Below are 14944 nucleotides of genomic sequence, written 5' to 3'. Positions count from 1 at the left end.
CTGAACCCCGAACATTATCAGGAAGGCTTTTCCAGAGTTTGGGAGCCAAATGTGAAAAAGCTCTACCTCCTTTAGTGGACTTTGCTATCCTAGGAACGACCAAAAGTCCAGCGTTTTGTGACCTTAGGGTGCGTGATGGGTTGTAGTGTGGTAGAAGGCTAGTTAGGTATGCTGGAGCTAAACCATTTAGGGCCTTATAGGTAGGTAATGATAATTTGTAACTGATACGGAACTTAATAGGCAGCCAGTGCAGAGACTGTAAAATTGGGGTAATATGATCATATTTTCTTGACCTGGTAAGGACTCTAGCTGCTGCATTTTGGACTACTGTAGCTTGTTTATTGACGAAGCAGGACAACCACCTAGAAGTGCATTACAATAGTCCAGTCTAGAGGTCATGAATGCATGAACTAGCTTTTCTGCATCAGAAACAGATAACATGTTTCGTAGCTTGGCAATGTTTCTAAGATGGAAGAATGCAGTTTTTGTAACATTGGAAATATGATTTTCAAAAGACAAATTGCTGTCTAATATAACACCCAGATTTCTGACTGTAGAGGAAGTAACAGTACATCCGTCTAGTTGCAGATTGTAATCTACAAGATTCTGTGTAGTGTTTTTTGGTCCAATAATTAATATCTCTGTCTTATCCAAATTTAATTGGAGAAAAATATTGGTCATCCAATCTTTTACATTTGTAACTAATTCAATTAGCTTAGATAATTTAGAAAGTTTTATCTGGTCTCGTTGAGATATATAGCTTAGTATCATCAGCATAACAGTGGAAGCTAATTCCGTGTTTTCTAATAATAGTACCAAGGGGCAAAATGTATTTTGAAAATAGAAGGGGACCTAGGACGGATCCTTATATTTTACTGATGATAAATGAGATGACTCCCCATTTAAGTAAACAAAATGGTAGCGATAATATTTTAATTTGTAACAGACAAATATGGGAATGTTTTATAAAAAATTAAGACAGTGTAAAAAAAAAATAATAAATAAGGAAAAAAAACACCCCGTAGGGGTACGCCTGCTTTCGCAGATGTTTTAAAATAGAAAGGGGAATCAGAATCAGAAACATCTATCAGACAATCAATAAAAGTGCAGGTCCCCGGATGTGTGTGTGATGACAGAGACTTTTGCAGGAATGATTTCAGATTTAGCTCGTATAAACTGGTGGGCGATCAAATATGACCTGTTATACACATAACATATAAATTATACCAATGAAAGCGGAGAAAACGCACGATTCGTTTATAAACGAAGAAAGAAAATTAGAACAGAAGTTATATTATTCTGTTATTTGCTCTACAAACAACCTTTTACTGTTTATTTTACTGTCTATGCAAACAACGCGAAGCAACAGAACAGACGCTGAGCTAGAAATACCGCGTCATTTCAAAATAAAAGCTGGGCGGGTTGTGTTAGGTTATTTATTTTTTGTTGAAATAACCTTAGCTTCAGCTTAACTCGCTACATTTTGCGAGATTTTTATTATATATAAATACTTATAATTACTTACTTTAACTTTTTGTTAAAATGCTGATGAGAGTATAGAGCTCGGGCGTAGACGTCATGGAATGGTGCATTGTGGGTAACGGCGGCCATTTTAGAGGCATCGCAAAGCAGGTTTGTAATAAGATAATAGCCAGTATCCAGAAAAAGTTATAGAACGTGACAAAAAAAGTTGCCTATACCTATACGGACAAACTTAATAATGAAGCCAAACAACGCTACTTAAAAAAAAAAAAGAGGTTGTAGGCGGAATCGATCCCTATGAACACATGAAAGTTTACCAAGCCTCAGTTTCCCTGATAATTTATCCTACCGGGTCTGTGGAGTGAGCGCTTACACCTCCGATCAATTTAAAAATGTCACTTTCACTTTTTAAAAAGTCACTGGAGGCTCACCTGCAGATCATAAATGGATCTGCAAATTAAACGTGGAGAAAACAATCTTTTTCACTAAGTAAATGTTAACATTAACCAAGCATCAGTGGTGACACACACACACACACACACTTATCAGATTCTGCGAGCTATGAAGCTTGTCTATGCGGGTTTGTTACACTTCAGGAGTAATTACTCACCTATCATACTTGCAAAAATCCACTGTTTTCCTCCGGTAGTTCTGTAATCCGGTATAATATTGACGAACATTCACCTCAGACACAACCCACCATTCACCAAAACAAGACGCTTAACTTCCTATTTTGAAGTTCGTTCCAGTTTTTTATTTTTTTTTAAACAAGTTGTTCAAATTTGTTAAATACAGTCAGCACAAAAATATCAAAAAGCAAATTAAGTTCAGGATTGGGTCAAAAGAAAATGTTTAAACAAAAAATACAGACACTAAACTGACTCCCTTACTGGCCAAAAACTAGAGAAAACGTAATGTGTTTGTGTCTGAGTTTGTGTGTGTGTATGTGAGAGAGAGAGAGAGACCATACACAACATGTCTCACCATAACTATGTATTATAATATTATCGAAGGTGATGGTTTCCCTCCGTACAGTGGCGACCCAAGCCATCTGACGCCTCTTGGTGATTTCAGACACCTTGTGTTTTTTTTCCAAGTAGGAAAATGTTGAAAACTAATATGATTCACGAGGCGTTTGCCCTGTCGATCATGAAACCGATTACAGCAGGTCACAATACAGCAATACTGAACCATTTTCCAAAAAATAATCAAAATTAATGACCAAATGACCAACGTTACCTAATGCCTACTATACAGTACATCTACTGCTGTACCGCGATTCCCACAATGCATTGCGACGTGACGCAACGATCCCGACCTCTATAGTATAGTTAATATATATATATATATATATATATATATATATATATATATATATATATATATATATATATATATATATATATATACTAGTGTTGTCAAATGATTAATCGTAATTAATCCCATGAGTTTTTTTTTTGTTTCAATTATATATGTGTGTACTGTTTATATGTATTATGTACATACAAAGACACACATCCAGCATATACTTTGAAAATATTTACATTTTCTTGTATATATTTATATTCACAAATTATATCATATATAAATATTTTAAATATATAAACAACATATTTTTCTTAAATTTATATATCATAAATATACACAGTACGCACACATATTTTGTACTCTCTCTCTCTCTCTCTCTCTCTCTCTCTCTCTCTCTCTCTCTATATATATATATATATATATATATATATATATTTCTTAATTGTTGGAGTACGTTTTACATGAAATACCATTTTAAACCATACTTCCCATTTCTTTGTAAATATTTGTGAAATCATTTAGTTTTTTTTTTCAGTTTATGATACAAGTGCATACATACATAATGCATGTTTGTATGGTGCATACAAGTGCATGCATGAACATAAACAAGCAAAAAGGTAAACATTAGAAAAATAAACAAACGAATTAATAAGGTAATTTAAATTAAATAAATTAAATAAAAAATTAGATTTTTGTGACTGTGAAAAATAATGAAAAACAATACATTTATAAATACACAAATCCCTGATAAGTAGAAGAAAGCGAGCTAAACCCATAGACTGTATAAAAACAGGCTAAACCTCAATAGAATCACCAACGTCATCATAAATAAATACATCTAATATTTTTGTTTTCAGAATTCTTCATGTTTTTTTTATGACAAGTTAAACTTTTGTTTGTGATAAAAATGTATCAAACAAAACATACAAAGTGTAAAAAATGTATGTAAAGTGAAGTCGTAACATTGAGAATTTTGCATTATTTTGCATCAAGGGTTCAAACGGAAGCTCTAGAAAAGTCCAGAGGTGGGAGGGGCGTGGCTTGAGGCTCCGCCTATTGCGCTCCAGCATCAGTCAATCGAGGGGAGGGGCGTGGTTTCAGGCTCCGCTCCAGTCAGAGAACAGCACACAGTCAATCCCCGGGAGAACATACCAGAAACCCCGATCACACTCACACACAGCCGCCAGAGCCATGTAAGTCTAATCTTTATGTGGAAAATATATCTTCTGATGTATGTGAAATGCAGCTCGCCACTGAAACCAGTATTTAATTAGTATTTAACTGTGTAGACTGTGAAGCTTATCGCTAGCCAGTATTAGCTAAGTTTACTTCTACACGACTCATGCACTCCAATCCCAACGTAAGTCGTTAAACTATCCGGCCACGGAGGGAAAATATCGGCAGATTTATTAAACACTAGATCTAAGAGCATTACGTTCAGAAATCCGTGCTAACGTTATTTGTTGAAATGTGTGTAATGTAAAAGTAAGTTAGCTCGTTACAGTTAGCCTGTCTCAGCTCACCGGTGTTAGCATGTTAGCTTACCTTCTTTACCACTCAGATCGGTTCATAAACGCGCAAATCTTTGTAAAAAAACATTTTTGTTTAATATCGACAAACTCGCTCAAAGCGTTGTTAATGTGACGGAGTTTATCAGTTTGTTTTATAGTGGAATTAATCACGATAATGAGCGCGCCTCGTGCACGTGCTTCAGGGCCAGAATGAATGAATCCGTCAATAACTTACAACTATAACACACATCCCTTTAAGAAGAAAACTGAGGGATTTCAAATAAAGGTGCTATTTTTGTTTAATGGCAGAGATTCCTAGGATTTAGATCATCATATCTAGAAGTCATGTGATCATATTATCTTGATTTAAAAAAAAAGAGGCTTGTGCCCTGAAGGTATTTCACATCAGTTAATTAATTTGGTCCTATGGGCAGTATGAGGATTTAATTTATTATGAGGGTGGTATTTAATCAGTGTATTCATTATAACTCCACTGTTGAGTGTTTACTGGTTTCAGAGTTAAATGTTGATTCAGTCAGTACAGCATGGACTGAAGGAGCAGGAACAGAGGCCGAGGGTGAAGTGGAGGCGCACAGATGCTCTACACACTTTATTATTTGTGTGTGACACCCAATATTCAGATTAGTGGCTGACTTCAGGATTTTATTGAATTATGCTGATATTAGAGGGATAGGTGGACAGTGCAGTTTTTAATTATTCATATTTTACCAAGAATATTAATGGTAACCACGTGAAACATATTAATGGAAAGATAAGGCCTATTAATAAAATATTTGTTATCCGTAATGGCTTTTAAAGGAGTTTCTTATGCTCACCAAAGCCATTTCTAAGACATTTATTAGATCAAAAATACAGTTAAAAACAATATTTTGCACAACAGAATGTCTACCCAGTTATTTTAGGCTATCTTTCTAGAACACACTTAAAAAATAATTATATATATATATATATATTTAATATATGACAGTGCCAATCAATTGTTGCAAGTCAGTAAATCTTTCAGCAAGGATGTATTTATTTGATGATAAAACATGAAAAAAAAAAACGATATTTGTGAATATTATTATAATTTGAAATGAACTATTATCTATTTTTAAATGTAATTTATTCCTTATTTAGTCTTCAGTGTCACATGATCCTTCAGAAATTATTCTTATATACTGATTTACTGCTCAACAAACCTTTATTAATCAATGAGAATATATATGTGTGTGTGTGTATACTTTTTTTGTGGAAAGTGGAAACCATGATATATATTTTTTTTTCTTCAGGATTCAAATAGAAAGTTCAAAAGCACAGCATTAGTTTGAAATATAAATCCTTCTTTTTAACATTATAAATGTCTTTGCTGCCACTTTTGATAAATTTAATGTGTTATTGCTGAATAAAATTGAAATTCTGTAATAATAATACTAAAAAAAATTCTCAGCCCAAATGTTCAGACCATCTCCAAATATATTATACAGTGTAGTGACCGCAAATAAGAGATGCACAAAATGGCAACTTAAATTAGCACAATATTGTATATATGGGAAAACAGTAAATGGGGAAAGAGCATGTTTGTCTGTTGACTAGATATAACCTTAAATGAACAAACATCAGCTGATTGGTCAACATAGATTGATCATCATATTCTCACCAGTGTTAAAGTGATTATATCATCCACATTATAGCTTTAATTCAAATACAAATGTCCCTGATCAGGCATCCAGCAACTGCGAAGTGGTACGACAGACGAGACTGTGTCTTCATTGAGTTCTTGGTGGAGGACAGCAAGGATGTGAATGTCAATTTTGAAAAGTCCAAATTTGGTTTCAGGTATGTTTCTGTAACTTTAATCATCATGTAAAACACGAAAGGCTTTTTTATAGTCATTGTCTTTGATTCTGTGCTGTGCTGTCCTGAGTGTTTCATGGCTCACCTAATGCTGTCCTCTGCTCTTCTTCAGCTGTCTCAGCGGGACAGATAACATGAAGTACTCAAATGAAATTGACCTCTTTGAATCCATCGATCAAGATGTGAGTCCCACACACAGTTGAGAGATCCCGTTACAGATGACCCCCGTCGAGGGATGCACACCTCAGGATGAGCACATTTTATGTAATGTTTTTCTTTCTATTCTCAGGGGTCCAAACACAGGCGTACAGACCGGTCGATCTTGTGCTGTTTACAGAAAGCGGAGTCTGGGAAATCCTGGCCCAGGTTAACAAAAGACAAAGCAAAGGCAGGTTTGGTTCCTTATTTATTGTCACTGTAGTATTTATAATTAACACTGTCATTATTTAATGAAGGACGATGTCAGATATCTTGAGAGTTTGAGCACGAACTGTATTAAAAGTGTTGGTTTTAACAATTATCTTCTACTTTGTATTTTCTTTATCACCAAAAATATGCCTCTAGATAAGTATATTAATCCAAATGCTTCGAACTATGCACATGCAATGTTATGCATTGTTGCTAAATATGTACGTGTGTATATATATATATATAAGATATCTTATTTCACTAATTCCATTTAAAAAGTGAAACTTATACATTATATTCATTCATTACTTTATTTCTTATATTTTGATGATTATAACTTGCAACTAAGGAAAATCCCAGATTTATTATCTCCAAAAATTAGAATATAAATTAAGACCAATGCAAAGAAAGGATTTTAGAAATCTTGGCCAACTAAAAAGTATAAAAATTAAAAGTGTGAGTATGTACAGCACTCAATACTTAGTATTACTTACTTAGGGGCTCCTTTTGCCAGAATTACTGCAGTAATGCGGTGTGGCATGGAGTCGATCAGTCTGTGGCACTGCTCTGGTGTTATGAGAGCCCAGGTTGCTCTGATAGCGGCCTTCAGCTCTTCTGCATTGTTGGGTCTGGCATATCCCTTCTTCCTCTTCACAATGTCCCATTGATTTTCTATGGGATTAAGGTAAGGTGAGTTAGCTGGCCAACTAAGAACAGGGATACCATGGTCCTTAAACCAGGTACTGGTAGCTTTTGCACTGTGTGCAGGTGCCAAGTCCTGTTGGAAAATGAAATCTGCATCTCCATAAAGTTGGGCAGCAGCAGGAAGCATGAAGTGCTTTAAAACCTCCTGGTATACGGTTGTGTTGACTGACCTTAGACCTCAGAAAACACAGTTGACCAAATCCAGCAAATGACATGGCACCCCAAACCATCACTGACTGTGGAAACTTTACACTGGACCTCAAGAAACATGGATTGTGTGCCTCTCCTCTCTTCCTCCAGACTCTTGGACCCTAATTTTCCAAAGGAAATGCAATTGACTTTCATCAGAGAACATAAATTTGGACCACTCAGCAGCAGTCCAGTCCTTTTTGAAGCGAGACGCTTCTGACGCTGTCTGTTGCATAAGTCTGTATGTAGTGGTTCTTGAAGCACTGACTACAGCTGCAGTCCACCCTTTTTGAATCTCCCCCACATTTTTGAATGGGTTTTGTTTCACAGTCCTCTCCAGGGTGTGGTTATCCCTATTGCTTGTACACTTTTTTTCTACCACATCTTTTCCTTTCCTCCACCTCTCTATTAATGTGCTTGGACACAGAGCTCTGTGAACAGCCAGCCTTTTTTTGCAATTACCTTTTGTGTCTTGCCGTCCTTGTGCAAGGTGTCAATGATCGTCTTTTGGACAACTGTCAAGTCAGCAGTCTTCCCCATGATTGTGTAGCCTACAGAACTAGACTGAGAGACCATTTAAAGGCTTTGGAGGTGTTTTGAGTTAATTAGCTGATTAGAGTGTGGCACCAGGTGTCTTCAATAATGAACCTTTTCACAATATTCTAATTTTCTGAGATACTGAATTTAGGATTTTCCTTAGTTGTCAGTTATAAACATCATATTAAAAGAAATGAACATTTTAAATATATCAGTCCATGTGTAATGAATGAATATAATATACAAGTTTCACTTTTTGAATGTAATTAGTGAGAGAAATCAATTATATGACCAGCACCTGTGTGTGTGTGTGTGTGTGTGTGTGTGTGTGTGTGTGTGTATATATATATATATATATATATATATATATTAGTACCGTGCAGCCACCAGAGGCGCTATAGTTAAATTGACTGGAAATTGTCTCCCATAGCCAGCTTTCTGAAGAGAATCACGTTGAGCAAGTCAAATAGTAACACACGTGTTTGCATATTTTTCTGGGTTTTAAAATTAAATGGTAAAGCTATTTGTAGTTTGTGGCATCGTTAGTTGTTTGGCAGTGTGTCTATCAGCTCATCATATCAGTCAGTGAGTGCATCTGTACTTTCATTGTTGACTGATCAAACTTGATATACGTGTATTTGGTTTACCTCACTTAAATGTTGTCTACAGCTCAACTGGCTTAGTGTTGACTTCAACAACTGGAAAGACTGGGAGGATGATTCAGATGAAGATTTGGGCAACTATGACCGCTTTTCAGAGGTTAGTACTTTTTAGTTGAAAAAATGACTATAATTCACCTATAATGGGAGTTTTGTGAAGAATACGTCTGTAGATAATGTGATGTACTGACTTGCTTTGTTGGTTTTAGATGATGGGCAACATGGGAGGAGAAGATGATTTACCTGACCTAGATGGAGCAGATGATGTAAGATTTTCATGTGTATTATAAAGTTAATAGGATAGTTCATCCAAATCTTGTCATTCCAACCCAGCATGTTTTTTTTTCTTCCATACAATAAAACTTAAGGTGGTCCAATGTTTTTCTTTAGACTTTCATATGTAATTCTTTTTTATTATTTGTGCATACTATCCAAAATAACATTGTATGGACAAAAACATTCTTTAGAATATCATATTTTCTGGAAAAAAATCAATCAATCAATTATACAGGTTTAAAATTACAAAAGTTTCAGCTGAACAAGTATTTACAGCGCTGACAGCCTAAAATGCTGACATCAGGCTTAAACACCTGCATCTCTAAAACGATCCTCTTCAAAGCGCAGTAAATATTAAAACTAAAACAAAAAGTATCTCGATAATCAACACTGCATCACTAATTGACTATAGTGGCCAGTGCCTTAAAACATGTGCCGTCATTTTCCTGCTATTTAATGATTTTTTTTTTTTTCAGGAATCAGCTGATAGTGATGATGAAAGTAAGTTTTCCTCTTTTTTTTTTCTTTCTAGCTTGTACACTTAAAACCATTACTGTTTTAAAGGGATGGTTCCACCCAAAAATGTCTTTAAAATCTTTTACTTTTAATATTTTCTCATATTTTTTTGGCCATCCTTAGAAATCATTTAATCAGTTGTCAATGAAATCAACATTTTCAAGCCAAAAAGTACTTGCAGACAAAAAACAGTCCATATGAATCAAAGGGTTTGAAGTCTTTTAAAGAAACACGACCAGTTTATATGAATATATCCATTCACTTCTAAACACTGATCAACACGTATGCAAAGAGCACTTGAAATATGGTAAAACAGAGACTCATTTGTGCTTGATGCTTGAGAACAAACCGCACTGGTTCATGCATGTCAAATAAGCATGTTTGAGCTGTAGATTAATTTTACAATGTCATTATGTATTTTTCTTTTTTTTAAGTTTAAATATTGTTTACCTAGACTTCTAATGGATGGACACACAAGTGTATGTAGCCTCATGGTTTTGAAAGGCTGTGAGGTTGAATAAATTATGAGAGAATTTCCATTTTTGAGTGCACTGTCCCTTTAAGTGTTTTTGTACTATCTCTAAACAAATTTTTTTGAAAATGATTTACTGTCCTTCTTGATTTTCCGAAGTTGTATGACTGTTTCCATTTGAATACAGAGGTGAATTGATTAATTATGTATTATGTCCTGAACTCCAAAAAGAAACAAAAGCCCTATTGAAAGCTTAACCTCTGGTCTTCATTCATTGGAACTGCAAGAAAAGCAACCAGTGCATAATAGATTTTCTCCATTTGTGTTTTACTGAACAAACTTTTATATAAGCTGGAACAACAGAAGTTTTTATAGTTTAACATGTCTGTGTTTTTCTCCAGAAATGCCAGATCTGGAATAAGCGACTGGCACGCTGTGGACAGACAGAGGAGGAGAGGAGAGGGGGATGACATAATAAAATGAGGAACGCCGTCACCTAAATACTACATGATCTGAACGAGAGCAAAGCTGGATTCAATGATTGAGTTCATGAGCATCACCTCTGTCTCAGTGGCTGCACTCCAGAAGTTTGTCATAAACCTCTGTTGGGAGATAATATGCATATTGTTGTACAGAGCTTCGTTGTCCCTCTCCTTATGACCAGTCCTGGCTTTTTTTTTGTTTTTTAAATCTGTACTAAAAACATGTATACTTAAACTGTTTGGAAAAACTGCACTGTATTCGTATTTTTTTTCAACCAAAAAGCAATAGATGGAAAGTAACTTTTTTTCATTGTAAGGCATTGAAATTAAAGTGAAACTTTGCAGAGGTGGAGAGAGTTTGTGTCTCGCAAATCTTGTGGTTAAAGCATAAAAATGATTATGGATTTTGGAAATTGTAAGTTCACACTGCCCTAATATACAGTATTTCTTTTCATGTCTCTTGAGGTGGTACCAGATTTGTTGGATGTAGATGTTTTCTGACTCTCTCTGAAGTCTATATTAGCTCTGTATTTGGTATTGGACCATTAATGTCATGCATATTGTGACTGCAGTATGATATTCGATGTCTTCAAATGTAAAAAAATGGAGAAACCGAAAGGTATTGTATGTTTCCAATCAAATCTAAAAAAGACCAAATAAGTTTGCGCTATCAAAATTAGGTGCTGGACAGGGCTATGTTTGTGCATATTGCTAGGCTCCTATCAATGCTTTCAAAAGAAAGAAAAAAATGCTTTTGGTTTTGTCTACATATTTCTAATAAACTACTCGAGGCTTACCTTTTCATTTTCTGTCCTGAACAGTTAAATTGACTGTTCAACCAATAATAAAAATGGCCAGCATTTAGTATAGTTTCAATCTAAAAGGGTAAAAAAAAATATATATATATATATATATATATATATATATATACAAGTTTGAATTATTTTGAGGGTAATAGATGATGACACAAGATACATTTTAGGTGACCTGTCTGAGATGTAGATGAGTTTGTTTCTACATCAGAACAGATTTGGACAAATGTAGCATTACATCCCTTGCTCACCAATGGATGCTCTACAGTGAATGGGTGCCATCAGAATGATAGTCCAAACAGCTGATAAAAACATCACAACAGGACTCCAGTGCTGTGAAAAGTGTCTTTGTAATAAACAAATCCATCGTTGATGGACCGGAGTCCAGTTGTGGATTATTGTGATGTTTTAAATGATTATCATTCTGACGGCACCCATTCACTGCTGAGCTTCCATTGATCAGCAAGTGATGTAAAGCTACATTTCTCCAAATCTGGTCACATGGACAAACAAAATCATTTAAACCTTGGATGGCCTGAGAGTGAGTATATTTTCAGTGAAATTATTACTTTAACAGATTATATTATTTTATATTATATTACTTTAACACAACTTTAGATGTAAATAATAATAGTTCATGTTGATTTAAGCATTAACTAAGATGCTTTAGGAGTGTTTTTCATGTAAACAGATGGGACCTCATTGTAAAGACTCCTCCCTCAGGCGACCTGGCTTCAGAAACTTGTTCAAGGGCATAATGGTGATGGGACATCTGAGTAAGCATGAGGTACACTTGTTTTTACCTGCCAATTCCATGTTTCCAGAGGCCTACTTAATAAAAAGCATCCACAACTCATACATCATTCGCAGCGAGGTCTGGACTGAGGTGATATAAAAGTGATGGGTTCATAACAATGCTAGGCCTATGACGCCATGCGGTCACATCTCACTAACACACCAACCCTTAGCAGGGTGTAGCCTATGTATCCTTTTTTTTTTTGCCATGTTAAATAAGCATAAATGCGGTCGCCAGTTTAAAAAGGGGATATTCTTTATAAATGCAGTTGCTTACATATTAAATGGCTATTAATTGTATGAATGTCATGGCTTTACTCTCGCTCTCAGCAGCGGACCATCACTTCCTCCAGCCGCATTGTGTCTGCGCATCCATTCCTCTCCAGTGACTTCACTCGAGCATCACCGCGCGGGGCCCTAAAGCCTGACGTGTTCTGTTCCGCTATGAACAGCAGCAGCAGATCTGCCTACAGAAAGGGGTATCAATAATGACTATTTGTACATAATTTTATATTACTAAAGGAGTTTGTTTATTTCAACCGGACCTGTTTTTTTTTTTTATTCACCAGACCACTTTTACAAATCGCTGCTGACAAATATGGTTCCTTTTTAAGGATTTGGTTTTTGCCCCATTAGAGCGGCTGTTTAAATTTTTTGGAGTGCCACATGCGTAAAATGTGTGTAAAACTGACCCCACACACTTGTGTCTGTGTGACAACCCTATATGACATGTGAAAAGCAAAAATCATGCCCTATCCCAAATGAAACCTATAATAATGGTACATTGGACACCTGTCTTGATGAGTCACACAGTCATATGCAATGATGCTCATCATAATTTCTAAGAATATAATTTGAGACAGGACCATAATCTGACTGGGCTCCTGTGTATTGGCCAATCAGAGGCAATATTATTATATACATTTACTAACAGTTTACAGTGAAAATTCTTACAATTATTTATTCAATGTTGAATTTTCAGCATCATTACTCATTAATCTTCAGTGTCACTTCCTTCAGAAATCATTCTTATGTGCTAATTTGCTGCTCAAGAAACATTTCATATTATTATCAATGTTGAAAAAACAATGTTGTTGAAACCATGATTGTCCTTTTTCAATATTCTTTTATAAATAAAAAGTTTAAACGAACAGAATTTATTTGAAACAAAAATGGTTTGTAACAGTATGAATGTTTTACTATATTTTTTGGCCAATTTATTGCATCCTTGCTGAATAAAACAGCGATGGAAGACAGACAGAATATTTGGGAAAGCTTTTATGTATATTTGTAACTGTATATGAGAATATCATAATAATTGATTTTCCACCAATAGGGAAAATCAACCCAATGTGAAAGTCAACCAGTTTTGTATTCATCAAATCTAGCTGTCTGTTCAGAAGCTGCTTTGCATAATAATAAAAAAAGAGTTATTTTTATGGAAAATAATAATTTAAAAGTTAAATAAGTGTTTTCTGACACATAACTGCATGTTAATTAAATGAAAATGTATTAAAGTTTACATTTATATTGCATGCAATTAATTGAACTTAAGAGAGTTTTTGACCCAAGGACATCTTTATATTACATCTTTGTGATTTCATAATTATTTTTATTGTGTGTGGAAATTTGGTTAAAGTGTATGGTTGAATTTACGGACAAACATTTATAATAAAATAATACTTTAATGTCATTTCTATTGATACTTCTATGTCATGTAGGCCTATTTAAATATATTTAGGCTTTAATTACTCTACACATTTGTGGCTGAAGATAATGTAGCATTTAAAACATACATCCATCCATTCTCCAAAACTGCTTACGCTCTGTAGGGTCGCTTTTCTTTTAAAATACATTAACATTAAATGTAAAGTCAAATAACACTACAGTTAAAATAATTAATAGTAGTAGCCTACTTCTCTGAAGCATGACAAAAGTTCATCTAAAACAATGATCTGAATTGTGAAACCTTTAATTTGACATTATTACAAATTACAATTTTTAAAGGTGTATTTAAGTGTTAAGAAACAAATGTGAAAATTAACTCTCTTCACGTACACTTAAAGCGTTAGTTCACCCAAAAATCATATTTAGGACATTAATAACTCACCCTCATGTCGTTCCAAACCAGTAAGACCTCCGTTTATCTTTGGAACACAGTTTAAGATATTTTAGATTTAGTCCGAGAGCTCTCAGTCCCTCCATTGAAGCTGTGTGTACGGTATACTGTCCATGTCCAGAAAGGTAAGAAAAACATCATCAAAGTAGTCCATGTGACATCAGAGGGTCATTTAGAATATTTTGAAGCATTGAACATACATTTTGGTCCAAAAATAGCAAAATCTATGACTTTATTCAGCATTGTCTTCTCTTCCGTGTCTGTGTGAGAGAGAGTTCAATACAAAGCAGTTTGTGATATCCGGTTCGCGAACGAATCAATCGATGTAACCGGATCTTTTTGAACCAGTTCACCAAATCGAACTGAATCATTTGAAACGGTTTGCGTATCCAATACGCATTAATCCACAAATTACTTAAGCTGTTAACTTTTTTAATGTGGCTGACACTCCCTCTGAGTTCAAACAAACCAATATCCCGGAGTAATGCATGCACTGAAACAGTACACTGACTGAACAGCTGTGAAGAGAGAACTGAAGATGAACAGCAAGCTGAGCCAGATAATTACTCGTTCACGAGTCAAGAACCAGTTGCATCAGTTTTCGGATCACCAGTTCTCTTGGACAGTTCGATTCAACAAACCGGTTGAAGAAAACGGTTCACCGGTTCTTTTGCGCTCGACGTAATGGCATCATTGGTGATGTTTGCCCTTCATTCAAGCCTTTGGTTTACCCGCCCTCATAACACTAGCACAGAAACAGTTCAGAATCAATCACCAAAAGAATCAGTTTGGTTCAGACGCTCTTGTGTGTCGGTC

At 35.1% G+C, this 14944-nt stretch overlaps 1 protein-coding gene across 2 annotated transcripts; it reads left to right on the top strand.

The window, feature by feature from the left end:
• The first annotated feature begins 3788 nt into the window (after positions 1-3788).
• On the top strand, positions 3789-11198 carry LOC128012048 (prostaglandin E synthase 3). 2 transcript variants are annotated; one of them, XM_052594965.1, is made up of 8 exons: positions 3789-3983; positions 6027-6140; positions 6271-6340; positions 6448-6546; positions 8667-8756; positions 8866-8922; positions 9409-9433; positions 10322-11198. In XM_052594965.1, coding segments are annotated over exons 1-8 (477 nt in total). In that variant the 5' UTR covers positions 3789-3981; the 3' UTR covers positions 10342-11198. The 2 variants fall into 2 exon arrangements, with proteins under 2 accessions (XP_052450925.1, XP_052450924.1); XM_052594964.1 differs by lacking the exon at positions 3789-3983 and having other exon boundaries at positions 6013-6140.
• The last annotated feature ends 3746 nt before the right edge of the window (positions 11199-14944 follow it).

The sequence above is a fragment of the Carassius gibelio genome, chromosome B23 (genome assembly GCF_023724105.1).
Source record: "Carassius gibelio isolate Cgi1373 ecotype wild population from Czech Republic chromosome B23, carGib1.2-hapl.c, whole genome shotgun sequence".
Taxonomy (NCBI): Eukaryota; Metazoa; Chordata; class Actinopteri; order Cypriniformes; family Cyprinidae; genus Carassius; species Carassius gibelio.
Note: the sequence above shows the minus strand (reverse complement) of the source record. Positions and strands in the feature narration are given on the sequence as shown.